Source organism: Hippopotamus amphibius, chromosome 5 (assembly GCF_030028045.1).
Source record: "Hippopotamus amphibius kiboko isolate mHipAmp2 chromosome 5, mHipAmp2.hap2, whole genome shotgun sequence".
In the NCBI taxonomy this organism is placed as follows: Eukaryota; Metazoa; Chordata; class Mammalia; order Artiodactyla; family Hippopotamidae; genus Hippopotamus; species Hippopotamus amphibius.
Window position 1 is genome coordinate 136,420,824 of NC_080190.1, and position 23,268 is coordinate 136,444,091.

General features: G+C 36.5%; 2 protein-coding genes across 2 annotated transcripts in view; one reads left to right on the top strand and one right to left on the bottom strand.

Annotated features, from left to right (window-relative positions):
- Positions 1-23,268, bottom strand: part of STK3 (serine/threonine kinase 3) — a 316,883-nt gene that overhangs the window by 225,026 nt on the left and 68,589 nt on the right. Inside the window, exon 4 of the mRNA XM_057735647.1 lies at positions 22,246-22,360. Within this exon, the coding sequence (XP_057591630.1) occupies positions 22,246-22,360 (115 nt within the window). The remainder of the gene's footprint in view (positions 1-22,245; positions 22,361-23,268) is intronic.
- On the top strand, positions 17,179-18,577 carry LOC130853562 (creatine kinase B-type-like). Its single transcript, XM_057735648.1, is given in 2 exon segments — positions 17,179-17,708; positions 17,711-18,577. Coding segments are annotated over 2 exon segments (1,131 nt in total). The 5' UTR covers positions 17,179-17,242; the 3' UTR covers positions 18,376-18,577.

The window sequence follows — 23,268 nt, forward strand, 5'->3', positions numbered from 1 at the left end:
AACCTAAATATGGATTAAAACCACAAAAAAAACTCTTAGAAGAAAAAACATAAGGGTAAAACTTCATGACCTTGGGTTGGGCAATGTATCAATGTATCATTAGTGTAGCATCAAAAGCACAAGCAACAAGAGAAAAAAAAACAGATAAACTAAACTTTATCAAAATTTAAAACTTTTGTGCATTAAAGGCCATTATGAGCAAAGTGAAAAGACGGCCCATAAAATGGGAGAAAGTATTTGCAAATCATATATCTGATAAGAGTCTAGAATCCAGACTATATAAAGAACTTTTCCAACTCAACCAAAAAAAGACAAACAATCCCAATGGCGAAAGACCTGAATAGACATTTCTCCAAAGAAGATATACAAACAGCCACATGTGAAAAGACAGATGTTCAGCATCATCATCATTAGTCATTAGGGAATGCAAATCAAAGCCACAATGAGGTACCACTTTACACCCACTAGGATGGCTATAATAAAATATATATATATAGAAATTAACAAGTGCTGGCAAGGATGTGAAAAAATTGAAACTCTCATGCATTTCTGGTGCAACCATTGTGGAAAACAATATTTAAGTTCCTCAGAAAGTTTTTTTTTTTTTTTAAGAACGTTAACCACAGAATTACTATATGACCCAGCAATCCCATTCCTAGTTCTATACTCAAAAGAATTGAAAACTGGTATTCAAACAAACATGTACATGAATGTTCACAGTACTATTCACAATGGCCAAAAGGTTGAAAACAACCCAAATGTCTATCAAGAGATGAATGGGTAAACACATTATGGTATACACATACAATGGAATGGAATATTATTCAGTCATGAAAAGGAATAGAGTATGGACATGTGCTACACTGTAGATGGACCTCAAAAACATTATGCTAAGTGAAAGAAGCCAGACATAAAAGGGCACATATTGTATGATTCCATTTATATGAAATATTCAGAATAGGTAAATCCATAAAGAAAGAAAGCAAACTGGTAGTCGCCAGGAGCTAGGGGGAGGAAGGAATGGGGAGAAACTGCTTAACGGATAAGTGGTGATGAAAATATTTTGGAACTAGAGAGAATAATTACACAACACTGTGAATGCACTAATGCCAAGGAATTTTTCACTTTAAAATGGTAAATCTTATGTTATATGAATTTTACCTCAATTTAAAAAAAAACCCTTATCATGTTAAAATTTCTAAGCAAATTGCCAGGTGGTTTATATTTGCATATAGCACCAATATACACTGTCATAAAAGTATTGTACAGATCATGTAAAGCTTTGCAGGCCATGGGCATAAGGAGTCTGGGTTATCTGAAAATTCTAATACTTTCAGGAACTGATTCTCTACCTCAGACCAGATGGTCTGACTTCATCGTCCACAGAGAGCAACCAGTATGTTCTGAGGCTGCACTATCCAATACAGTAGCTCCCCAGCATTTGAAACATAGCTAGCCCAAACTGAGATATGCTGTAAATTTAAAATATACACCAAAGTTCAAGGCCTAGTACCCAAAAGAGAATGGAAGGTATCTCACTAATAACTTATATACTGCTTACACTTTTAAATGATATTTATATATTAATTATATTATTTTATTTAAAATCTGTTAATGTTTAATGTTATTGATATTAATATTATTAGATATATTATAACATTAAAATTACATATTAATATATTTAATACATTACTAAAAGTAATTTCACCTATTACTTTTACTTATTGATTTTTTATTAAATCATTTATTTTTTTGGCTGCTTTAGGTCTTCATTGCTGCTCGTGGACTTTCTCTAGTTGTGGCGAGCAGGGGCTACTCTTCGTTGTAGTGCATGGGCTCCTCAGTGTTGTGGCTTCTCTTGTTGCAGAGCGTGGGGCTCTAGGCGTGTGGGCTTCAGTAGCTGCACACAGGCTCAATAGTTGTGGCGCAAGGGCTAGAGTGCTCCATGGCATGTGGGATCTTCCTGGACCGGGGATTGAATCCCCTGCATTGGCAGGCAGATTCTTAACCACTGCTCTACCAGGGAAGTCTTACTACTTTTTTTAAATGTGGGTGCTAGAAAGTTTAGAATTACACATGTGGCTCATGTTACATTTCCACTGAACAGTACTGCACTAAGAAAAGGGTCCACAAGAGCAGAGATCTTTGGTTCACCGATGTATCCACAATGCTTGGAACCATGACTGGCATACAGTTAGCACTCAATAAATAATGAATGAATGGGTACAGATTTGTAGTTACTAAAAGAAAAGACATATTCACATCTGATGTTCCCAGTCTTTTAAAATTAGTGGTCTGCGGCCACGGTGGGGGAGTGGGAGGCAGAAGTGCTGTTGAGGGCCACCACACCACACACTGCAGAGGTATGCAAGGTGGTGGTGCTGTCATATGGGCCTGGGTTCTCTCTCCTCTCCCTATTACACATTCCTGGTGTAAAGATTAAAGAGCTCGGGGTGTTACAAAAGCAGTACCAGTCCAAAAAATTGTGTCATGTTTAGTTACTTCAATGCTGACCTTTTCAGTTACCTAGACTTCAATTTTTATCCTCTTAGCATTCCACTATTTCCAACCAATAAGTCACTAATCCTTTATTAGCTCCTTGATTCATTGTCTCTGCTCTTGCACCCTTTATTCAGAAGTACACTAGAGAAAGTTCAGAATTAAAAGACCTACTATATTTCAAGGTCTCAGGATCTGATTTCAGTGCTGTAAAGCACTGAATGCTGCAAAGCATTTGCCACTGGACAAATCCACAGCAAGACTAAAGGAAGACTGGGACTTTCCTGGTGGTCCAGTGGGTAAGACTCCATGCTCCCAATGCAGGGGCCCAGATTCGATCCCTGGTCAGGGAACTAGATCCCGCATGCATGCTGCAACTAAGAGTTCACATGTCACAACTAAGAGTTCACATGCTGCAATTAAGAGTCCACCTGCCAAAACTAAGAAGTCCGTGTGCCACAACTAAGAAGTCCACGTGCCACAACTAAGAGTCCACAGACCCTGCACAGCCTAAATAAATGAATAATTAATTTAAAAAAAAAGACTAAAGGAAGACTTGCCAGAGCTATTACACTGATCTGTGAACTGTCTGGCTTTGCTAGAAGACTTCAAAGGTTCATTCCAACTCTATGAGCCTATAATATATTAACAAAAGATTCTCATAGTCTTTTCTTAACAAAAGACTTTAATAAATAATAAATTCACATTAATTTGGACACCTATTTTTATTCTTTCAACACGTATCTACTTCACTGGCTCTCTCGTATAAGTCCTGTTAAAGGTGCTGGATATACAGTAGTGAAGAAACTGACAGTCCTAGTTTTTATGATGCCTACACGAATACCTGAGGCCACAGCCTATATTTGGCCCTGAATTATTAAAGGTGGAGAGAAGAGATCTGAAGCAAATGTCTAAAGTTTCTAAAGCCCCTCTCCCATTACGCTTTTCTCCATTTGGTAATAAAACCCTCCCCCTACTTCAGAGGGTCATTTCCTATCTTCCCCAATCAAAGAAAATGATGCAATATCCAATCATTCATACTGGTACATGAATACATCTTAATTTTAAATTATTTGTGTATAGTATTATTTTAACAATCCATTTGAATATTAAGGCTCAAATGTGGTATCTGCACTTTAAGCCTTTTAACTTCAATTACAAAATGAAAGGTTTCTATCCCTCAATAAAATCATTTTAAACAATAATAAACAAGTAAACAAATACTTTCTAAAACACAGAGATATAATGTTGACTTAAATTTTATATTACTTTACCGCTATTGAGTATTTTATGTTTCACACAAATAAACAGAAACACTTTATCATCTCTTTCTACAGATGAAGAAACAAATTCAGAGAAACTGAGTGGTCTGTCAAATACAACTATTTAAGCGGCAAGCCCACGGGTCTTCTGACCCTATTGCCTATAGTGGTGTGATAGTGTATGTCACAAACTGGTCTCAATGTCAGAAAATAGGGAGTTGCAAGGCTTGTTCCGAAGGTGATATTCAAAATATGTATTCGACAAAGAGTAAAGGCAATGTCTAATCAGAACAGTCAGAAGCCATAAAGCCAACCAGTCAGAACAGCTACAGTGGTTAACAACAGTAAGAACAGATATCAGCCAGAAACAAACAGTAAAACTGAATAGCAGCCCTGCGCATCAGGCAGAATGCCTACCTCATCTAAGCCTTCAAATTAAAATTATTTTAAATGGTGTGCCAGCCAAACAAAAAAAAGTATACCTGTAAGTGAACTTGCAAGTAAGTAGACGCACCTAGCCTGAAAAGTAACCTTAACTGAAGACATTAGAGGTAGATTTATGAGTATTTTATTGAAAACAGATGTTTAATCCCGCCAAAAGGAATACACAGATCAATTATTTAAACATTTTAAAAACATTTAAATAAAAGTAAACAAAAATCAAAGTATCAAATCAGTAGGCAAGAAGAGTTTCTAATCAAGAAAAGCAAAGAATGATGAGAATTTATTAGCTCTTGTCTACATAAAAATATAAGCTTAAAAAACAGAAAAATATTCACAGCAAATATAGTAAGATATACTTAGTACACACATTATTTAAAACATAAAGAATTCACATAAGTCATTCAGAAAAACAATAAAATCTCAATAAATAAATAGGCAAGGAAATGAATATGCAATTCACAAAAATTAAAATAGGGCTGGTTAACATACATTAAAAATATTAAACTGCACTAATTATCAAAGAAAAACATATTAAAATAATGAAATATCAATTACAAAATTATCCCATATGGGTCACAATGTTGCTGAGAATAACAGTACATGTGTGTGGCATGTATAAGAGTATAAGCCATGTGTAAAAGTGATCTAAGAAAGCATATTTTCCAAAAAGCCCTAGAAAACATTCATTCACTGAAAAAACATTTATTGAACATCTGCTCTATGTTGAATTTAAAGTCTCTAACCTAACCTCATGGAGTTCCAAGCTAGCATGAAAGACAGACTTATAAACTATTATAAAAAGCACTTTCAAAGTGAAATGGAACCACAATGGAGAGTGACTAATTAGGGCAGGAAAGAGGAACTGGCATTAAAATTAGGCTTTGAATAAGAAAAGCAGTTCACTGTCCAGAGAAAGGAAAGACCATCAATAGAGTAACTCAAATAATTAACTAAAATATAATAGTTATGAAGTGGCACTCAGATAGCAAGTGAGGCCCACTTTCTTTCCTTCCACTAAGATGAGATAAATGGTAAAAAGTGATGGGCCAAATTTCAGCCTTGTAAGTGCCAAAATGCAGGTAAATCTTAGCAAATTTGGAGGAATAAATGTTCACCTGGTCTCTTTTAAATAGCAATGGTGGAACTTCCCTGGTGGAGCAGTGGATAAGACTCCGCCCTCCCAATGCAGGGGGCCCGAGTTTGATCCCTGGTCAGAGAACTGGATCCCACATGCATGCCATAACTGAGAGTTCACAGGCCACAACAAAGGAGCCCATGAGCCACAACTAAGGAGCCTGCCTGCTGCAACTAAGACCCGGCACAACCAAATAAATAAACAAATATCAGTGGTAGCAAATGAACTTTGGAAAAGAATGATATCTCTATCAACATTTAAACCACTCTACACGTATTTTGTGTCACTAATAGAGAATAGGAAAGGAAGGAGAGTAGGCCCTCCTAGATACAGGCCTTGATTCAAATGTTTATTTCATATCCTTTGGAGACACACTGACTGTTTGGAGCGGGGGAGTTAGTTGATAGTCATTTTCCCAGAGTTTTGTTTTCAAATAATCTTTAAATGTTTTTAACAAATTTCATTTACATACAAACACAACCAGTTACAAAAAGTGGCTATAGATTTCTATTTGGCAACAGAGAGAACTACTTCTTCCCATTACTACAAAAATTTTAAGTATCTTTTTTATTTCTATAATTATAACTTTTCATCAGTTCAGATAGATTTCAAAATCATGAGGTTTAAAGCGAGAAAAGAAAAAAACACAAGAGAGGATGTGCTTTATACAGAAAGAGGTAACATAAGATTCTAGTTCTAAGATGGAAAATGCTTAGATCTATTCTCAAACCACAGCTAACACTTCTTTTAGCAGTAACTGTCAAGAATCCTTTCCAACGAAAAATTTTATCAATAGAGTATTTCATTTGTGGATTTAATTAAGTTATCATTAATACCATACAGATTTAATTTTATTTCTGTCACTATACAAATGGAGCAATGTCATTTTAAAATCATTTGAATCATATTTTAGAGTCTAGTTAAAAAAAAAAAAGAAAAAGGAGGGCAGGAGAGAGATAATAAACCATGAATGAAATACTCAGTAATCAGAGATGGAAATAAGACTTTATAGTTGAGCTAATACATTAAAAGACGGAAGCCTACATCTGGTTTTAATACTGGTATGAATTCACTGGCAAATTTAAAAAGAATCCCATTGTACAAAAACAAAAAGATGGTTTTGATAGGCTTTAGTCCTCTGGTTACTTTTGTTTCTAGAGTCATATGATTAGTATAATAATATGATACTTTTAATATGCTGTGTACATGGTTTTGATAAAAATGTACCCACCAACGTGTCTCAAGGGCCATACACAAGCTGTTTTAAAATACATATTCTGCCTTAATGTTTTTACGTTAGTAAAAACAAATTCAAGGGAGGTTTTGTAAATTCGCACAAAATTAAGAATTTTAATTTTCTAAAAATGAATCTTTGACAAGTTTAAATCCTGCCCTTTGGACATAATTATTTATGCATATAACACTAATTCTATATTTAGTACTTACTATTTATTAAGGAAACAAACAAAACATGAGACAGTTCCCCTTTTCAAGTGCCATAGACAGACATAACTATAGATACTTTATTATCAAATTTTAAGTTTTAACTTGCATAAAGTGACTTTTCATAAAGTTTTGAAAACCATTTGAGCATAACTCACCAATGTAATCCTTACACAGTCTTTTAAGGCCTCGATCAAATCTCACTTCTTTCAAGAAATCACCCTTTACTTCTCAAGTGAGGATTTATCTGTCCAGTGAAGGTAACGATAATAACAACTTACAGTACTGAGTTTTTGCTACAGCACTCACATTACAGGCATCATTCTGTTTAATATCCAAACACAACAACAGACAGTAGGCACCAACAAGAATTTACTGAGAGCCTGTTACACTGCCCTTGCTTTCATGGTGCTCGCAACTTAGTGGGAAGGGAAGGGAACAGGAACAAATAATTACAATAGTAAGCAATGCCCGCTACAACGAGATTAGGTATAGGAGCACTCCAGGATAGCAGTTTCTAAAGTGATTATGCATGAGAACCAGTATTCTTAACATAAAATCCACACAATGTACTTTAATCCTCAAGGCCTTGAACGATACAGTTCTTGCAGCCTTGAAAATCTCACCACACCACTCTTCCCCATCCAAGGAAGTCTTCACAGAAGAGGTGACTTATGAGCTGACTCTTGCAGAATGAACAAAGTTTGTCAGGAGACTAAAGAGGGAATGAAATACTAGGTATATGTAAATGGAACAGGCACAAAAATGAACGAAGTCCAGTACCAGTTCTTTGCGTCTGACTGTAACATGTACAGGAAAATAGTGCAAAACGCAAACGCAGGTTAGGGTCAATTCTGCTTTACATGCCTACGCATTTTTAAATGGAAAGATGGTATGACTGTACCTGAACTTTTAAGAAGGAAACTGTGACAGCAGACTCTCAGCCAAAGACTAAAAGTAGGAAAGCTAGTGTGGAGAATGCAATAATAAAATCATTTACAGCAGTAACAGTAGCAGCAGCAGCAGCAGCAAATGCAGTAGTAGCTAACAGGTATGTAAACTTGCTTAAAATCCCAATGAACTTCTTAGTCAAAATTTCTAATTTTGAGATGAAGGGATGGCAAAGCATGCAGTTAAGCAGGAAGGCACTGAAAGCAAAATCCAAAATTCTTTCATAATTCAAACTGAAATTGCCTAAGTACTAAAAAATAACACAGGACTTAGGTAGCACCCTCTCAACCAACAACAACAAAAAAAAGCAATTGTCATTAAAAATGAACATGCCCTCTAACCCAGTAATTCCATTTCTCAGAATGCATCCAATGCCCATAACAACACGGGTATGCCAATACATACCTACAAAAGTTTCCTGCAGCTTTGATTACAATAACAACAAAAATTGGTAAGTTGGAACTCATTTTATCCAAAGTACTGGAAAAAAATGCATTCTGTTACATACACACAGACCTACATGTACTGCTATGGGAAGATCTCTGAGATACATCAGAACATTAAAAAAAAAAAAAGCAAGGTACAGAATACCACATATGCAGTATGAATCCCTTGTTTAAAACAATAATATGCATACATCTGCGCTGAAAGAAGCCACAAGAAACTGTTAACCGACATCTCCTCCAGGAAGTAAAACTGAGGGGTAAGTTGGTCTTCTGTACTACTTGGAATTTTTACAACGTGCTCATGTCACTTTTTTTTCCTGCCTTAATTTATATGATTAAAATAGGAGGACTTTACACATTCTGGCTAAAAGTTTAAGGAATTATGCAATACAATTTTAAAAGATCTCCATCTAAAACTGTTAAAATTAGAGATTTGCTACCTAAGGAGCTAAACTTCCATTTTCTGGAAAATTAACTTAAATACATTTCTTGACTTCCTAAGATTAAATAATATTTTACTGGATAAGACACAATGATCTTCTAACATGCTTTTCTAATACTAGAGAATATCCACTATTTCAACAAATATCATAAAATTATTAAATCATTAATAATCAAAAACTAAATACCATGTTTTTAAGTCTTTGCCTTAATAGTAATAAAATTTACATTTGTATAGAACTTCATAGGTTACAAAATGCTCTGACACTCATCACTTTTGTTCCTCACAAGAAAACACTGAGGTAGGTGTGGCAAGTAATATGATATTAGGTCCATTTTAGGATTAGGCATCTGAAGTTTAAAGGAGTTACACAATGTACTCAGGGTCAGGGAGCTAACATGTAACAACCCAAGAACTGATGTTTGGTCTTCTGATTCCATATCCAGGAGTCCACCCACAAAACCACATCATTCCAAATAACCACTGTCACAGTGTGCTAAGGGTCAGGCGTATGACAGGGAGGGAGGGCTCATCGTGGATCTGGCAATGACGGGCAGTCGGCCAGGAGAGGAAAGTACAGTATAAAAATAAAGTGCATGAAGGTGGGCCTGACTTATGAAAGGGAAATGGAACTGGGAGAAACGCCAAGAAGTATAGCAACTAAGGTGAAGACTGGGCAGCTTACCAATAAGGAAAAGCCAAGGAAATACTTTTGTAAGTTTAATTTACTTAGTTAAGGTAGAAGAGAAAGTCTACTGGAAGAACTATATTGTAATATGAAAAGATAATAAAGAAAAATGTTTATAATCCAATCAAAAGATTTAGAAAAGATGTGATGGAGCGTGACATATATGATGTATTTAATCAGAGATTAAGATGCGGCACATGATTGCTATGAAAAATTCTAAGGGTCTTATGCTACAGTGCTTGGTCATGTTAATGCTGTGGCCTGGAACTTTAAGAGGCATGTGAGAAATACACTTAGAACTCAATCTCACTCTACAGGAAATACCAAGTAAGGAGCAAGAATTACGTTCCACACAAAAGGACTCACTCTCTTAAGATTTTAGTATAGTACGGAACAGCAGCACCTGTTCATGGTGAGAAAATCCTTGTAAGAGAAGGGGCCATGGACACCAGAACTAAAACCAGGGTTAGGCCACCATGGTCTAAACGAAACCATGGATCTGTAATCCTAAAAAGCAGACTTTCCAGAATTCTTACAGCAAATACTACTGACAGAGGAGCAGGCTCCTTGAGATACATCATTCTAGCTGTCCCTTACTGTACTTTACTGTGATGAAAGGGAGAAAGGGTTGAGGACCCCACAGTTTTAAATTCCCAATGTCAACAGATACCTCTTCTAACACTTTAACATTCATTTTGGAAGTTATTTTAGCGGGTGTGTGTGTGTGTGTGTGTGTGTGTGTGTGTGTGTGTGTGTTTTGTGCGTGATATATTTTGTTTTGATTTTAGGTTTGGGAAATACATAGAAATATGTTATTTTTTGCCACTCTAACACCCATTCACCCTTCTCCTTCTAACATACCCTCCTTTCCCTTTAGGGAATCACTACTTCCCCATCCTCAGACCATGAACTCTAGCAGTCAGCTTCATCCTAGATCTAGGTTAGACACATATCCTAGATCTAATCCAATCACATCACATTGCAATAGCCACAGAGAAACGCAACTGACCCATTCAAAAGCAGTGAGGTACAAGACTGCTGGATTTCAACTAGAAAGGTATAATCCAGGTAGTTGCTAGCAGCCACCTTGTCACTGTAAGGCAAGAGTCTGAGAGTGGAATCAGTACAGAGGTACCAGTAAAGAGGTAACAGAACAAAGAGACGAATCCAAGTCATTTCTTTCACCCTGAATCAAGCCATGCATGAAACCAGCTCTGCAAAGATTTTTTGTTACGTGAGCAAATAAATTCCCTTCTTCCCTCAAGCCAGTTTAGGATGAGTTTTCTGTAATTCATAACCAAGAGTTGAAACTGACATAGTCAATTTCAAGTAGGTACCAAAAAGCCAGGAGGTTCCTGAAAAAAAGATATGTATAAAGCACAAACCAGTGACCAAGTCTAGAACTGCTAGAGGTTATTCCAAATATTTAACAGCATAAGATCGCTGAAGCTGATTTCTATTTTCTGCCCGCAAACAAAAGGGTTACAATAATTTGGGGCAGGAAAAGTAGAATAAACATGTCTTTTAAAAGGAACACGAAGGGCTTTTTAAAGTCTCCTTTTTTGCCTTCATTTTCCTAGTACCACCTGCCCCAGCCAATAAATGTTTACTCCAAATTACATTACTGCATTTAGATATCTCATTTTACAGAACTCCTCGAATGTTTCAGCGTTCATTAGTTTATATGACACATGACACAATCAATACACAATGGTGACCAAAATCCCTTGCTAAAAACCAACGGTTTAGAGAAACCTGAGGAGTTAAGTAGCAATTTCTGAAATACCTAAATCTCAAAAGTAACACTTAAGCTTACATGTGAGGCTTCATCTGAACATCCATCAAGTTTCAGATTCCAACTGCTTTATAATCAAAATTTCTCCCCCTCTTACTCCTTCTTTCTTGGGAAAAGCAATACATACATTTAATAGGGCCCTTAGGTATTCAACATGAGGAAAACACTGGAAAAAACAACAGAGCAACTCAGTAACTCCCTTCCACCCCTCACCACTCTAGCTCATCCCACCCAAAAACAGGAGGGTTGAGGGTATAAAATAGCCAAGGTTTTAAACAATAAAAAATTTATGGGATTCTTCCAGAAAAACACAAATCTGCTCAACACAAAGTACATACATTAGAAAACATAACTAGAATATTTTAGCCATTATTATATACAAAAGGGCAGAGGGGGTTTTCTTTCATGAAATCTGGATTGCAGATGTCTGGCAAAAAAAAAAAATTAATAATCTATCACAAAGTCCCACAACTAGTGATTCAAAATGAAAGCTTTCACTACTTACACCATATGTAAATATACATATATACACGCTGCTTATAATCCCTTGATCTGAAGAGAAAGGGAACTGATACTCTACTGTGAAAATGGTCAGTGGGCAGATATTTTAAAATCCTTTCCCACATGAAAAGATTCCTGAAAAAGAGATCAGAAGACAACAGAACAGCACTCAATATATATGGAGTTGTAAAGCCCGTATGAACTAGTATCTATTACACAAAGAAGGAACATACAACAAAGTGATTAGGAAAGTCAAACATGAATTAGTCCAATAACACAGAGGCAAATATAAACCCTAAAAAGCATTTCATGTAATAGAAATCCACACATATCAAAAAGATCTCTATTATTAACCATGAAATAATATCAAACTTTGAAGCTCCAAATAAATCTTAAATCAGTAGAAATTGGTATACCTTCACTAAGGGGGAAAAAAAACAAACCTGTCTGAAGTAGTACATCATTAACATCAAGGCAGAATATATATTTTTAAAATACAACAAATTAAACATTTACCAAAAAGACTACTATTCTAAGGGCTCTAAAATAAAACATCCTAGTATATTCTGAATAGCCACTGCCTGATTCTATTAAAGATACTCTCGTTGTACCTAAAAATGTAAGCTCTGTCTCATGGAGCTTACATACCTCCCTCATTAACGATGATAATTCAAGGTACCAATGGTGAATGCTAGGATTCTGTCCTTGGTTCCATGGTCCTCTGTATTATTCCACTCAAACACATTAACTGATAATGTTCACAATGCAAAGACACTCCCATCTATACAAGTGAGAAGACAGGATGATGACACATCAACACAAAGGAATTTTATGTACCAGGTACTGTTCCTAGCACTTTACATATGTATAATCTTCAGAACAACTCAATGAAGTAGGGTAGTCTTCTTATCCCATTTAGCAAATGAAGACAATGAGTCACTGAAAAGTTGATAAACTTGCCCGAGTTCACACAACTAGTACGTAGCAGAGCCAGAATTCAAGACACTCTGTTCTAGCAGTCGGCTATAACTTCAACACTTTCTTTCCCTCTAATCACTTTACCACTCTATGATTCAGTTTCTCATCTGGAAAATGGGTCAATAACTGTTCTTACCAGTTGTTCAGTCCTTACACAAGGATTAAATGCAATAATCTATATAATGTGCCTGGCACATACCAGTACTAGAGTAATAGTTCTTACAATATCTACCAAACGTCTATCACCACAGTTGAGAATCACTGCTATAAAACTAATTATCAGTAAGAATTTACCAAGAAGAATGGTCTCAGTGTGTCCTATCACATTAAGTGATACCTCAATAAACCTGACTTTCCCAATTATTTCCATTACAAAATAACAAGCCCACCATAATCCTTCAGGAAAATACATATACATAACTTAGGAATTGCTCTCCTCAGTCAGGAACTTCCTCTCCATTATTTTGTGTTCTCTCAATGACCACTTGAGAGAACACTTTTACCCAATCACAGAAATATATTTCATCCTGGTAAAAGCAGACACTAAAAATTTCTCTTATATACTAAACTGGACATTTATTGTGTTTTAAGACACAAACTTTACTTGGTATTTTAATATCATTTTCATTTGCAGAGCTGGGTACTGGGTACTCTGAAAGGTTTCAACTAGAATGCTACTCTCAGAGTTTGCCTTCACCAAAAGAGCTACAAAACGATGGAGACTAAAAAAACAATAGCAATTCTCTAGTCAAGGGTCTAGTGTTCATCAACATTTAAGTTGTGCCTAACTTTCTGTAGTGACAACATTCTGGGACATTTCTCACTATCCAATTGTGCTAGGGTACAGATTAAAGAGGAGAAACACTGGATGGATCCTAGGGTGCTTATATATTCAACTTTATAACAGATTATCAAATAGTACTCCTCAAAGTAGTTGTACTAATTTAAACACCTAAGAGTATTAAAGTAGTTATAGGGAGGTGGGTGGAGCTGGGAAGACGAGATATCATTGACTCAGGTTCAAAAACCAACTTGAATTTGTAGTTAATTTGTTTAATTCTCTATCTTTCATCCTTCTAAAATCCCATTAAACCGACAGAAAGACATTTTAATAAATAATAAAACAATAAGCACAGGAGAGTATAATAAATTTGGAAGCATTTCTATGAAGAGTCACAGGCAAGAACAGGCAAAGAAGGGGGGTCTGCAACAAAAGGAGTGATTACCAAGTAAATGCCAAAGGGGCTCCAAGTTAGAATCACTGTGTAGGCAGGGCACGAGCGAGAAGGGGATGGAAAAGACAGGGTTAGCTTTTCCATGGAAGCTGAAAAGAGGAAAACAGAACAAGAGTTGGCTCTTCATCCCTACTCTGTACATACCGATTACATGCATTCTAGCATTTATCCCCAGACCCCAAAAAGGGCAGGGGAGAGGAATGGCGAAAGAAACTGAACAAACCACCTACGCACTTCCCCCTAAAGCCAGCTCCCAGCTGGTTCATCCTAACACTATACCTGCCAGGCAAAAAGCATTGTCCCAATGCTTCCAATGACAGCTAGTCAGCCTTTCTGGTGGTCAGCCTGCTTACAGGCAAGACCAGGATGGAGCAGGTGAAATAATAACCCCAGTGGAAACAGAGATGATTCAGGAAACAGAAAATAACTTTTTCATAACTTATTTTTCTTAGAGTGATTAAAAAATATTTTGTCTCAAGCATCCATGTCTCAATCATTAAGATGTTATGAAAAAGGAATAATAAAAAATAAGAGTTCTTGTAAATTAAAATATAACTGCTAAAATAAAAAGTTCAGTTAGAAGAGTCAGAAAATAAAGTAGAAAAAACCTACCCCCTACCCCACCTCCAAAAAGGAGACAGAAAATCTAGGAGGAGAAAAAAAGAATAAAATTCAGGCGATTTCACCATCCAATGAATAAAACAGAGGAGGAAATTATCAAAGAAATTTTTCCAAAGCTGAAGAAAGACACAGTGTTGATTTGAAAGGAACTACTGAGTGCAGGGCATAACTAATAAAAAGGAACCATACTCAGGCACATCCTTGTGATATATCTTGTTCCTTATGCAACATCAGAAACATCAGAATAAAGTCTAAAAAGTTCTGGCGTGGGTAGGGACCTACAAATAAATAAGACTCTGACAGGCATTAGCTATATATAACATTAGCAACACTGGCTGCTAGAAGATAATGGAGAAAAGCTATCAAAGCTCTGAGAGAAACTTGTTTTCAATGTAAAACTCTACACAGGCTACTATCAACCAAGTATGAAAGCAAAATAAAGGCATCTTCAGATACGCAAGGACTCAAAAAGTTGACCTTTTATATCTTGAAGAAGATAGTTTAGGAAGAATATAAAACAAGAGTGAAAAACCAAGGAAACAGGAAATACACAAGAAAATGGTGGCACTAACCCAGGAGTCCAGTGAAAAGAAATTCCAAGGATGCAGCTGTACAGCAGACCTAAAAAGCAAGAGTCCACATTAGAACAAGAAATCAGGAAGCTCCAAAGAATATCTTCTCAAAGAAGAATAACATAAATTCCAGGAAACAGATAAAATGAGTAAGAAGCTAGAAGACATTAATGAAATCATAAAGATGGCATATGCTGCTTCTTTCAATATGGGGGAAAAAAAAAAGGGAAAACTCCAGGAAGAACAAAAAATTATGATCCTAAGACAGATCCATCAAACTAATATATGACAATGATTTTGAGCAATTAAGTGTGAGAAAAGCAAATGCATTTAAACCAGATACCAAGGAACATTTTCCTTCAGTGATCTAGGAATATGACACTGGACTTTTAAAGATGGAAATATAATTTTAGCATATCATTTTCTCTTCCAAGATGTCCTTTGCCCTCTCTTCTCTGAGTCATTCATTCATTCATTCATGCATACAACAAATACCTACTGAGCATCCTGCATGTCAGGCACTATCCAAGTGGAGCTAGAACAGTGAACACAGAAGACAAAACCTTGCCCTTGTGGAGCCTGATTCTAGCGAAAGATGACTCCTCCTCTTCCAAAGGTTCTCTTTCCTATGAAGCTTTTACTGAATTTCCATGTTAGACTAAGTGCTTTCTCCTTTACTGCCCCTAAAGTAACTCTCTTTACAGAATCAAACTCTTTATACAATTAAATTCAGCTTTTTACATATGTATTACCTCAACTAGTCTGCAAACAATGCAACAACAGCAACACTTATTAGTTATTTGTACCTCTACTGCAGAGCACCAGGCCTAGATCAATAAATGTTTTGAACCCTTCCATTCAACCAAAATGAAAATAAAACTGCCAAGTAAAATGTAAAGCACTGTACAAATGTTACTTATTATTTGACAGATGAGGAAGCTGAAGTTCCCAGCTTATAAAATTAGTTTGTGGAAGAGAGAAGATTAAAATCCACGGTGCTAGGCTGAATTAAAGTAAGTGGTCAAATCAAAAAATGGGCCAAAGTGGGAGAGACAAACCTTAGGTGTTTTCTTAGAACATTTCCAAATACACAAGAAATGTCTGAGACATAGATTCTATTTCTTCCATATGTCAAGGCATAGCTTAACAATTATGTAGAGATCATTTTGAAAGCCTCTAATCAAAACTATAATCTAGCTTTAAAAAGCTTCAATTTCACAGAGTAGCCTATTTTTACTTTGCAGTATATACTTGAAATGCATAAATTTTTATGCATTTCAAGTATAACATTTTTTATGTTAAACGGCACTTAACATGAAATATATTGGTTTTTAAAATATGTCCTCACAAGGAAACCTTCAAAATTATTGCCATAAATATTTTATGTATTTAATGCCATAATTACTCAACTTTTTATTCTTTTTAAACTCAAAAACACACACACAAAAGTAATGTTTACATTAACTTCCATTAATAACAACAAAAAGGCAGATTTCTTTCTCATCAGCCAAAGTAGGCCTATGGTTACAGTTTTCAAGATATACATATGCAAAAATAAGCAAAAAATTAAATTCACATAAATATAATTTCTGTAAAAATCAGGCAACGAATGCATCAGATCCTATTATTTCACATCTTCCAAGGTTACTGATAAGCACATTTTTTATAGCCTTTCTTTGGTATATGATCATATCTGTTCAATAACCCATATCATTAATACTAAATCGTAGCAGCCATGCAAATTACAATTTATCTACAAAAATATAACACTGAATAGATGAGTGAAATGGTTTATCACAGAATACACAGCCAAGGAATTGATTCTGTTTCAGTTCAACAAACATTTATCAAAGGTTGCTAGATGCCAGTAGCTATTACAGGCACTTTTAATATTTCCAAGATGAATATATAAAAATTTCTGCCCTTGAGTGGCTTATATTAGGGGAAAGCAACTGCAATTACTCTTCTCCTAAAGACTAAAAGCTAACTAATAATTAAATATGATTTCCAAGTACAGAATACAACAGTAAGGTTATCTACATGTAGGTTTCACCAAACTCAAAAGATGGTTTTAAATATCATAAAAAAAAAAAGTCAGTTACTAAAGATACATCAACTAAAACCATTATACTCCAATAAAAAAAAAATTCTCGGTTCGCCTGCGCCGCGCCCGGAGCTGCTGACCCACCGAGAGCCCCCGCCCCCGCCCGGCTGCTCACCCGCCGCCACCATGCCCTTCTCCAACAGCCACAACACGCTGAAGCTGCGCTTCCCGGCCGAGGACGAGTTCCCCGACCTTAGCGGCCACAACAATCACATGGCCAAGGTACTGACCCCCGAGCTGTACGCTGAGCTGCGCGCAAAGAGCACGCGGAGCAGTTTCACGGTGGACGACGTCATCCAGACCGGCGTGGACAACCCAGGCCACCCCTATGTCATGACTGTGGGCTGCGTGGCTGGCGACAAGGAATCGTAGGACGTGTTGAAAGAGCGCTTTGACCCCATCATTGAGGACCGGCACGGTGGCTATAAGCCCACCGACGAGCACAAGACCGACCTCAACCCCGACAACCTGCAGGGCGGCGACGACCTGGACCCCAACTACGTGCTGCGCTCGCGGGTGCGCACGGGCCGCAGCATCCGTGGCTTCTGCCTCCCCCCGCACTGCAGCCGCAGGGAGCGCCGTGCCATCGAGAAGCCCTGTCGAGCCTGGACGGTGACCTGGCGGGGAGGTACTATGCGCTCAAAAGCATGACTGAGGCGGAACAGCAGCAGCTCATTGACGACCACTTCCTTTTCGATAAGCCCGTGTCGCCCCTGCTGCTGGCCTCGGGCATGGCCCGCGACTGGCCGGATGCCCGCGGTATCTGGCACAATGACAATAAAACCTTCCTGGTGTGGATCAACGAGGAGGACTACCTGCGGGTCATCTCCATGCAGAAGGGGGGCAACATGAAGGAGGTGTTCACCCGCTTCTGCAATGGCCTCACTCAGGTTGAAACGCTCTTCAAGTCTAAGAACTACGAATTCATGTGGAACCCTCACCTGGGCTACATCCTCACCCGCCCATCTAACCTGGGCACAGGGTTGCGAGCAGGGGTGCACATCAAGTTGCCCCACCTGGGCAAGCACGAGAAGTTCCCTGAGGTGCTCAAGCGGCTGCGGCTTCAGAAGCGAGGCACCGGTGGTGTGGACACGGCTGCTGTGGGCGGGGTCTTTGACGTCTCCAATGCAGACCGCCTGGGCTTCTCAGAGGTGGAGCTGGTGCAGATGGTGGTGGACGGGGTGAAGCTGCTCACTGAGATAGAGCAGCAGCTGGAGCAAGGCCAGGCCATTGATGACCTTGTGCCTGCCCAGAAGTGAAGCCCTAGCCTGAACCTGCCGCCACCACCAGCTCCACTGCTTCCTAACTTATTGCCCAGGCAGTGCCCACCACGCACCCCTGAGGCTCGCCTTTTGGCGGCTGAGCCCTTAGCCTTGCTGTAGAGACTTCTGTCACCCTTGGTAGAATTTATTTTTGTGATGGCTGAGATGTTGCTGATGCTGAAATAAACTAGGGTTTCGGCCTGCCCAAAAAAAAAAAAAAAAAAATTCTCTGCGCCCTACCTATTAATCCTCACTATGGTTTTACTCTTCTCCGTAATAAGTTGTATACAATTTCAATAAAATGGAAGAGCTCTTAAAAAAAAAAAAAAGATACACTGATACCAGGACATGAGCTGTGTTTGTAGGTTTGATCTCACATATACTTGTTTAAAGATCCTCCAATACTCATAAACCAAAAGATTCAATGAATAGTAACCAAATAGTTATTTTTACTCTAAATGCAACCAGAAGACTCAGAGAAACTTTTATCACCCACTGAAATATAGGAGAGCTTCACCTTCATTCTACCCCTAGTACTACTACCATTAATTACCACAATCACCATTCATTATCAGCTCAGCTGCCAACAATCCAATCCCAACCCTTTGCTACTCAGGCTCAGTTCCAATCACTGGGAGTTCTAATTAACGCCCAAAGTTAATTATGCCTTTATCTTTTCCTAGATGTTTCCCAAAGAAAAAGTATAGGTCAGGGCAGAAAACCTCTGAAAGAGATATTTTGAAATTCCTTCTTTAATATCTATGTTGACACTCAGATAACTGGCTTTTTGACTTTTAAAATGATATGTGAAGTACTCATAAAACTATCAGCAAACTGTCAAGCAAACCTGCAAACTGGTAAGAAAAAGATCACCACCACCACCAATAGAAGGCAAAGGATAAGCACAAAAAGGAAATAAAAGTGCCAATACACATGACAAGATGCTCAGTCTACCTAGCAGTCAAAATACATAAGATAATAATAATAACAGTAAAAGTTATAATAATAATGGCAGCTAGAATTTATTGTGCTCTTTATTTAAGAGTGAATATGCAATAAAGATTTACCTAATTCATTAATCAACCAATCACCAAATAGATAAGAAACTACCTAGGAAAACAAGGGAAGTTTCAAAGAGGAGGTGATATTTGAGCTGGTCCTTCATGGACACAAGTTCACTAAGCAAAGACTGGGGGTAGGGGAAACACTCAAAGGTGGGGGAGCAGATAGGCAAAAGCATATTCCAAAACACCAAAATATGGATACACTTTTTATTCTGGGAACCAATTGTGAACTGGTTCCTAGTTCAAAAGTGACAAGTTATGAAACTGTACAGATAGGAGGGAGGTAAAATATAAACAGTTATACTTCAGGCTGAAAAGATTGAACTTAATTTTTTTTTTAAAAGATATGTAACTTAATCAGGTTCCCCCCCCACCCGTGCTTTTAATTTTCAAAGAAACACTTGATCAAAAAACAGATAGCAATTGAACTGAAAATCAAGAACAGTTCATCCCTAACGAGATTTCTTTCAAAGACAAGAATAATTCTACAAAAAGTGTGTTACTTAGGTGGTTTTCAAGAATCACTGCTCTTAAAACAAATCAAAAATCTGAAAGAAATTGTCAACCTAGAATTCTTTACCCAGCAAATATATGGTTCAAAAATGAAGTGAGACAACATTCTCTCTCTCTCTCTCTCTCTCTCTCTCTCTCTCTCTCACACACACACACACAGAGAAAGAGATCTTATCACCATCATACCCATACATTAGGAAACACTAAAGAACACTGTTCAGGCAACTGAGAAATGCAGAAAAGAATAAAGAGCAATAAAAAGTGTAAATATAAACACTGACAATATAAAATAATAAAAATGCATTGTGCTGTTTAAAATGTATATAGAATTAAAAGAAACAACAAAACATGTAACAAAAAACAAAAGAGCATATAAAGCCTTAAAAAAAAGTTCCCATACTCAGGAAAAGATTGATTGTTCTGTGACCATAAAAACAATTATTGGAGTGAGTGTTAACAGATCAAGGACAGCTGTTCTCTGGTCATATTTTTGAAAGCCAGCCAATCCGTAACAGCCACACCTCTGAAATTCAAACATCAAGATCATCACTCCAGTGAATATTCCTATAAAATGATCAAATACTTACAATGTCCAGGTGTTAAAAAAAAAAACAAACCAGGATGATACATATCCCCGTGTATTGCCAACCTTCATAACAAGGGTACTCTTTTTAAATAATATATAAATGAAGGAATAGTAGCATAGCATATTCTTCAGATTTAACAGGAGTTGTTATCAAGACAACACCCAGAGATAATATACCTACAGCTCCTGGGCCATCTCATGCAGCCCTAGGTTCTTTTTGGATCTGGAAATCAGACCCTTCCACGCCTCCCCAGGCCCAAGGAAAACCATTCTGTGAGAATAACAATTAGACTGCTCCAAATGTATGATCCCCAAACATGTTAGGTAGACTCTGTCTTCTAAAAAGGAACACAAATGGGGTAAAATCTTTCCTTTGATAGCTGGTGAAGCAGACTCCTGAGGATAATGATCCCTCTATATCTATCTTTTAGAACTAGAGTATACCTTCACAATTTATACTTATTAGCAACAAGAAATAAAGTACTTGGATCATATTCTTGCTATGTACTCAAAATGGTAACCTTAATATTTAAAATAAACAGATTTTCCATTTTCACACAGTTTTACTTCTTATTCCTACTTGGTAATTTTAAATACCAAATACACTGAGTTTAGCCCTGAAATGGTTTTAAAACACTTCTCTAACTGGAGTATAATTATTTTCAATTAAAGCATTGTTCTGCCTCTCAGGAGTCATCTGATTTACATAAATGTTAGTTAAGCACCACAGAAATTCTAAAATATATAATTAGAATGTCACATATCACTTAATCCATTTTGTCAAAACAGGGATTCTTTTAACTTCTGTTTCACTTCCTTAAAAAGAAATCCTATTTATTTTCTCTAACGGAAAAAAAATTAGTAGGATAAACTTACAGAGTACTCCCCCAATCAAACTTTAAAATGATTTTGGTTAACCACAAATTGACTTGAGTAGTTAAGTATTTTTCTGAATGTATTTTACTGAAACATGTCTGACAACATGTAATAATGACATACAGTAATTGAGATACTGTCTTACAGAATTACAAATTATTTCACTGATTTATTATTCTTAGTTACTCACAGATTTAAAAAAGATCACTTTGTCCTTATAAATTATCCAAGTAAACTAGTGCATTGCTAGCCTAAAGTAAACAATTTTGTAAACAGCTCTTTTACTTAGGGTTAAAACATAGCCATAAAACAGTTATTATTAAACAACACATTTCACTAAGCTGAATTTACGAGAAAAAAAAAATTATAATCTAGCTCTATTACTTTCAAACCTCCTAACAGTATTTGGGAAAATAAGACAAAAATTGCTTTTCAGTTATTTTTAAGATTCAGAAACATAAAACTTCAACTGTTTACCAAGCATAGGTTATAATGCAAAAAACTTAAGATAAAGAATACTACGAACTTTAAATACAATTCTAGCCATAACTTATGGAACTTACGTTAATAAAGAACATGCACACAGATTCCAAATGAAGAAGAGGAGTGCCATGGTAGTTTCTCAAAAATTACCCTAATAAAAATATTAAACAATCATATGACTCCTGTATTAGACATACAGAGATCTGTGGCTGATTCTCACACCTCATACTAGATCCCTTTACACTGTAAAACCTTTTCTTTTTGCACACTAATATTTTTCTTTGTCAGATTCTAAAATATGAATCTTTAGAAACGAAATTAGCAAAACAATTTAAAAATACTTACTGTCTTGTTTCGTAATCTAATTATGTCCGAGACAGAGCCAGCTCCACAGTACTCCATAACAATCCAGAGGTCTGTGTTCTTAAAGTAACTGCCATAGTACTTTACAACATATGGGCTAAAGAAAAATATACAGATAATTAAACTCAGTTAATTTCCAAAGAAAATTATTTCTTAATCCCAATACAAAGTATTTTCAACATTTCATAAGGTTCCAACAAGTAAACTTAATGAGTAAACTACTATTGTACATGGAAATGTCTTATGTAGGGTTCACCAACTGCATATAATTAAGCTTTAATTCATGGATGAAGTTTAACAGGATTACAGACCAGAGGAGGTCCAAATGTTCTGAGTGACTCCCAAGAAAATAAACTTTTGTTTTGGCAAAGGACATACTATTTAACATAAGGAACAAATGAAAATATCTTCCTTTAACTGAAGAATTCTAAATTTAAATCTTCTAAAGGATTTTGCATTCAGTCAAATATTAACACTCAACTTTATATTTCAATACTTTATATTTCAGTGAGGCCAAAAAAAATTTTTTTAATTCTCTTTTATTTTGGCCTTTAAAATCCTGGAGAAAAGTGATTATAATTTTTTTGCTTTAAATTCAGATAATTATAGACAATTTAAAATATTTCTGAGCTGAGGTTTTATGTCTTTCAGAGCAGAATAAACTGTGTTTATAGCCGAGCTGTTTTTAGGAAAACTTAGAATGGGGCAAATGACTGTCACAATTAATATTTATTAAGCATATGCTAATACAGTGATGTGTAAAATATCTCACACTCAACTCAAAAAGACAGAATATCCACATTCACAGAATACATACAATGATGAAAAATACAAGGAAGCATAAAGTAGTATACAGCTTAAATGCTTTGAGAGCTCATAGGTGGAAGTGACCATGGCAGTCATCCTAGAGAACTTTGCAGAATCGGTGGGATTTGAATTATGGAAAAGAGGTTAAAACTTCAAGATATGGATGTAGAAGAGAGATAAGAAGATTTGGAAAAGAGA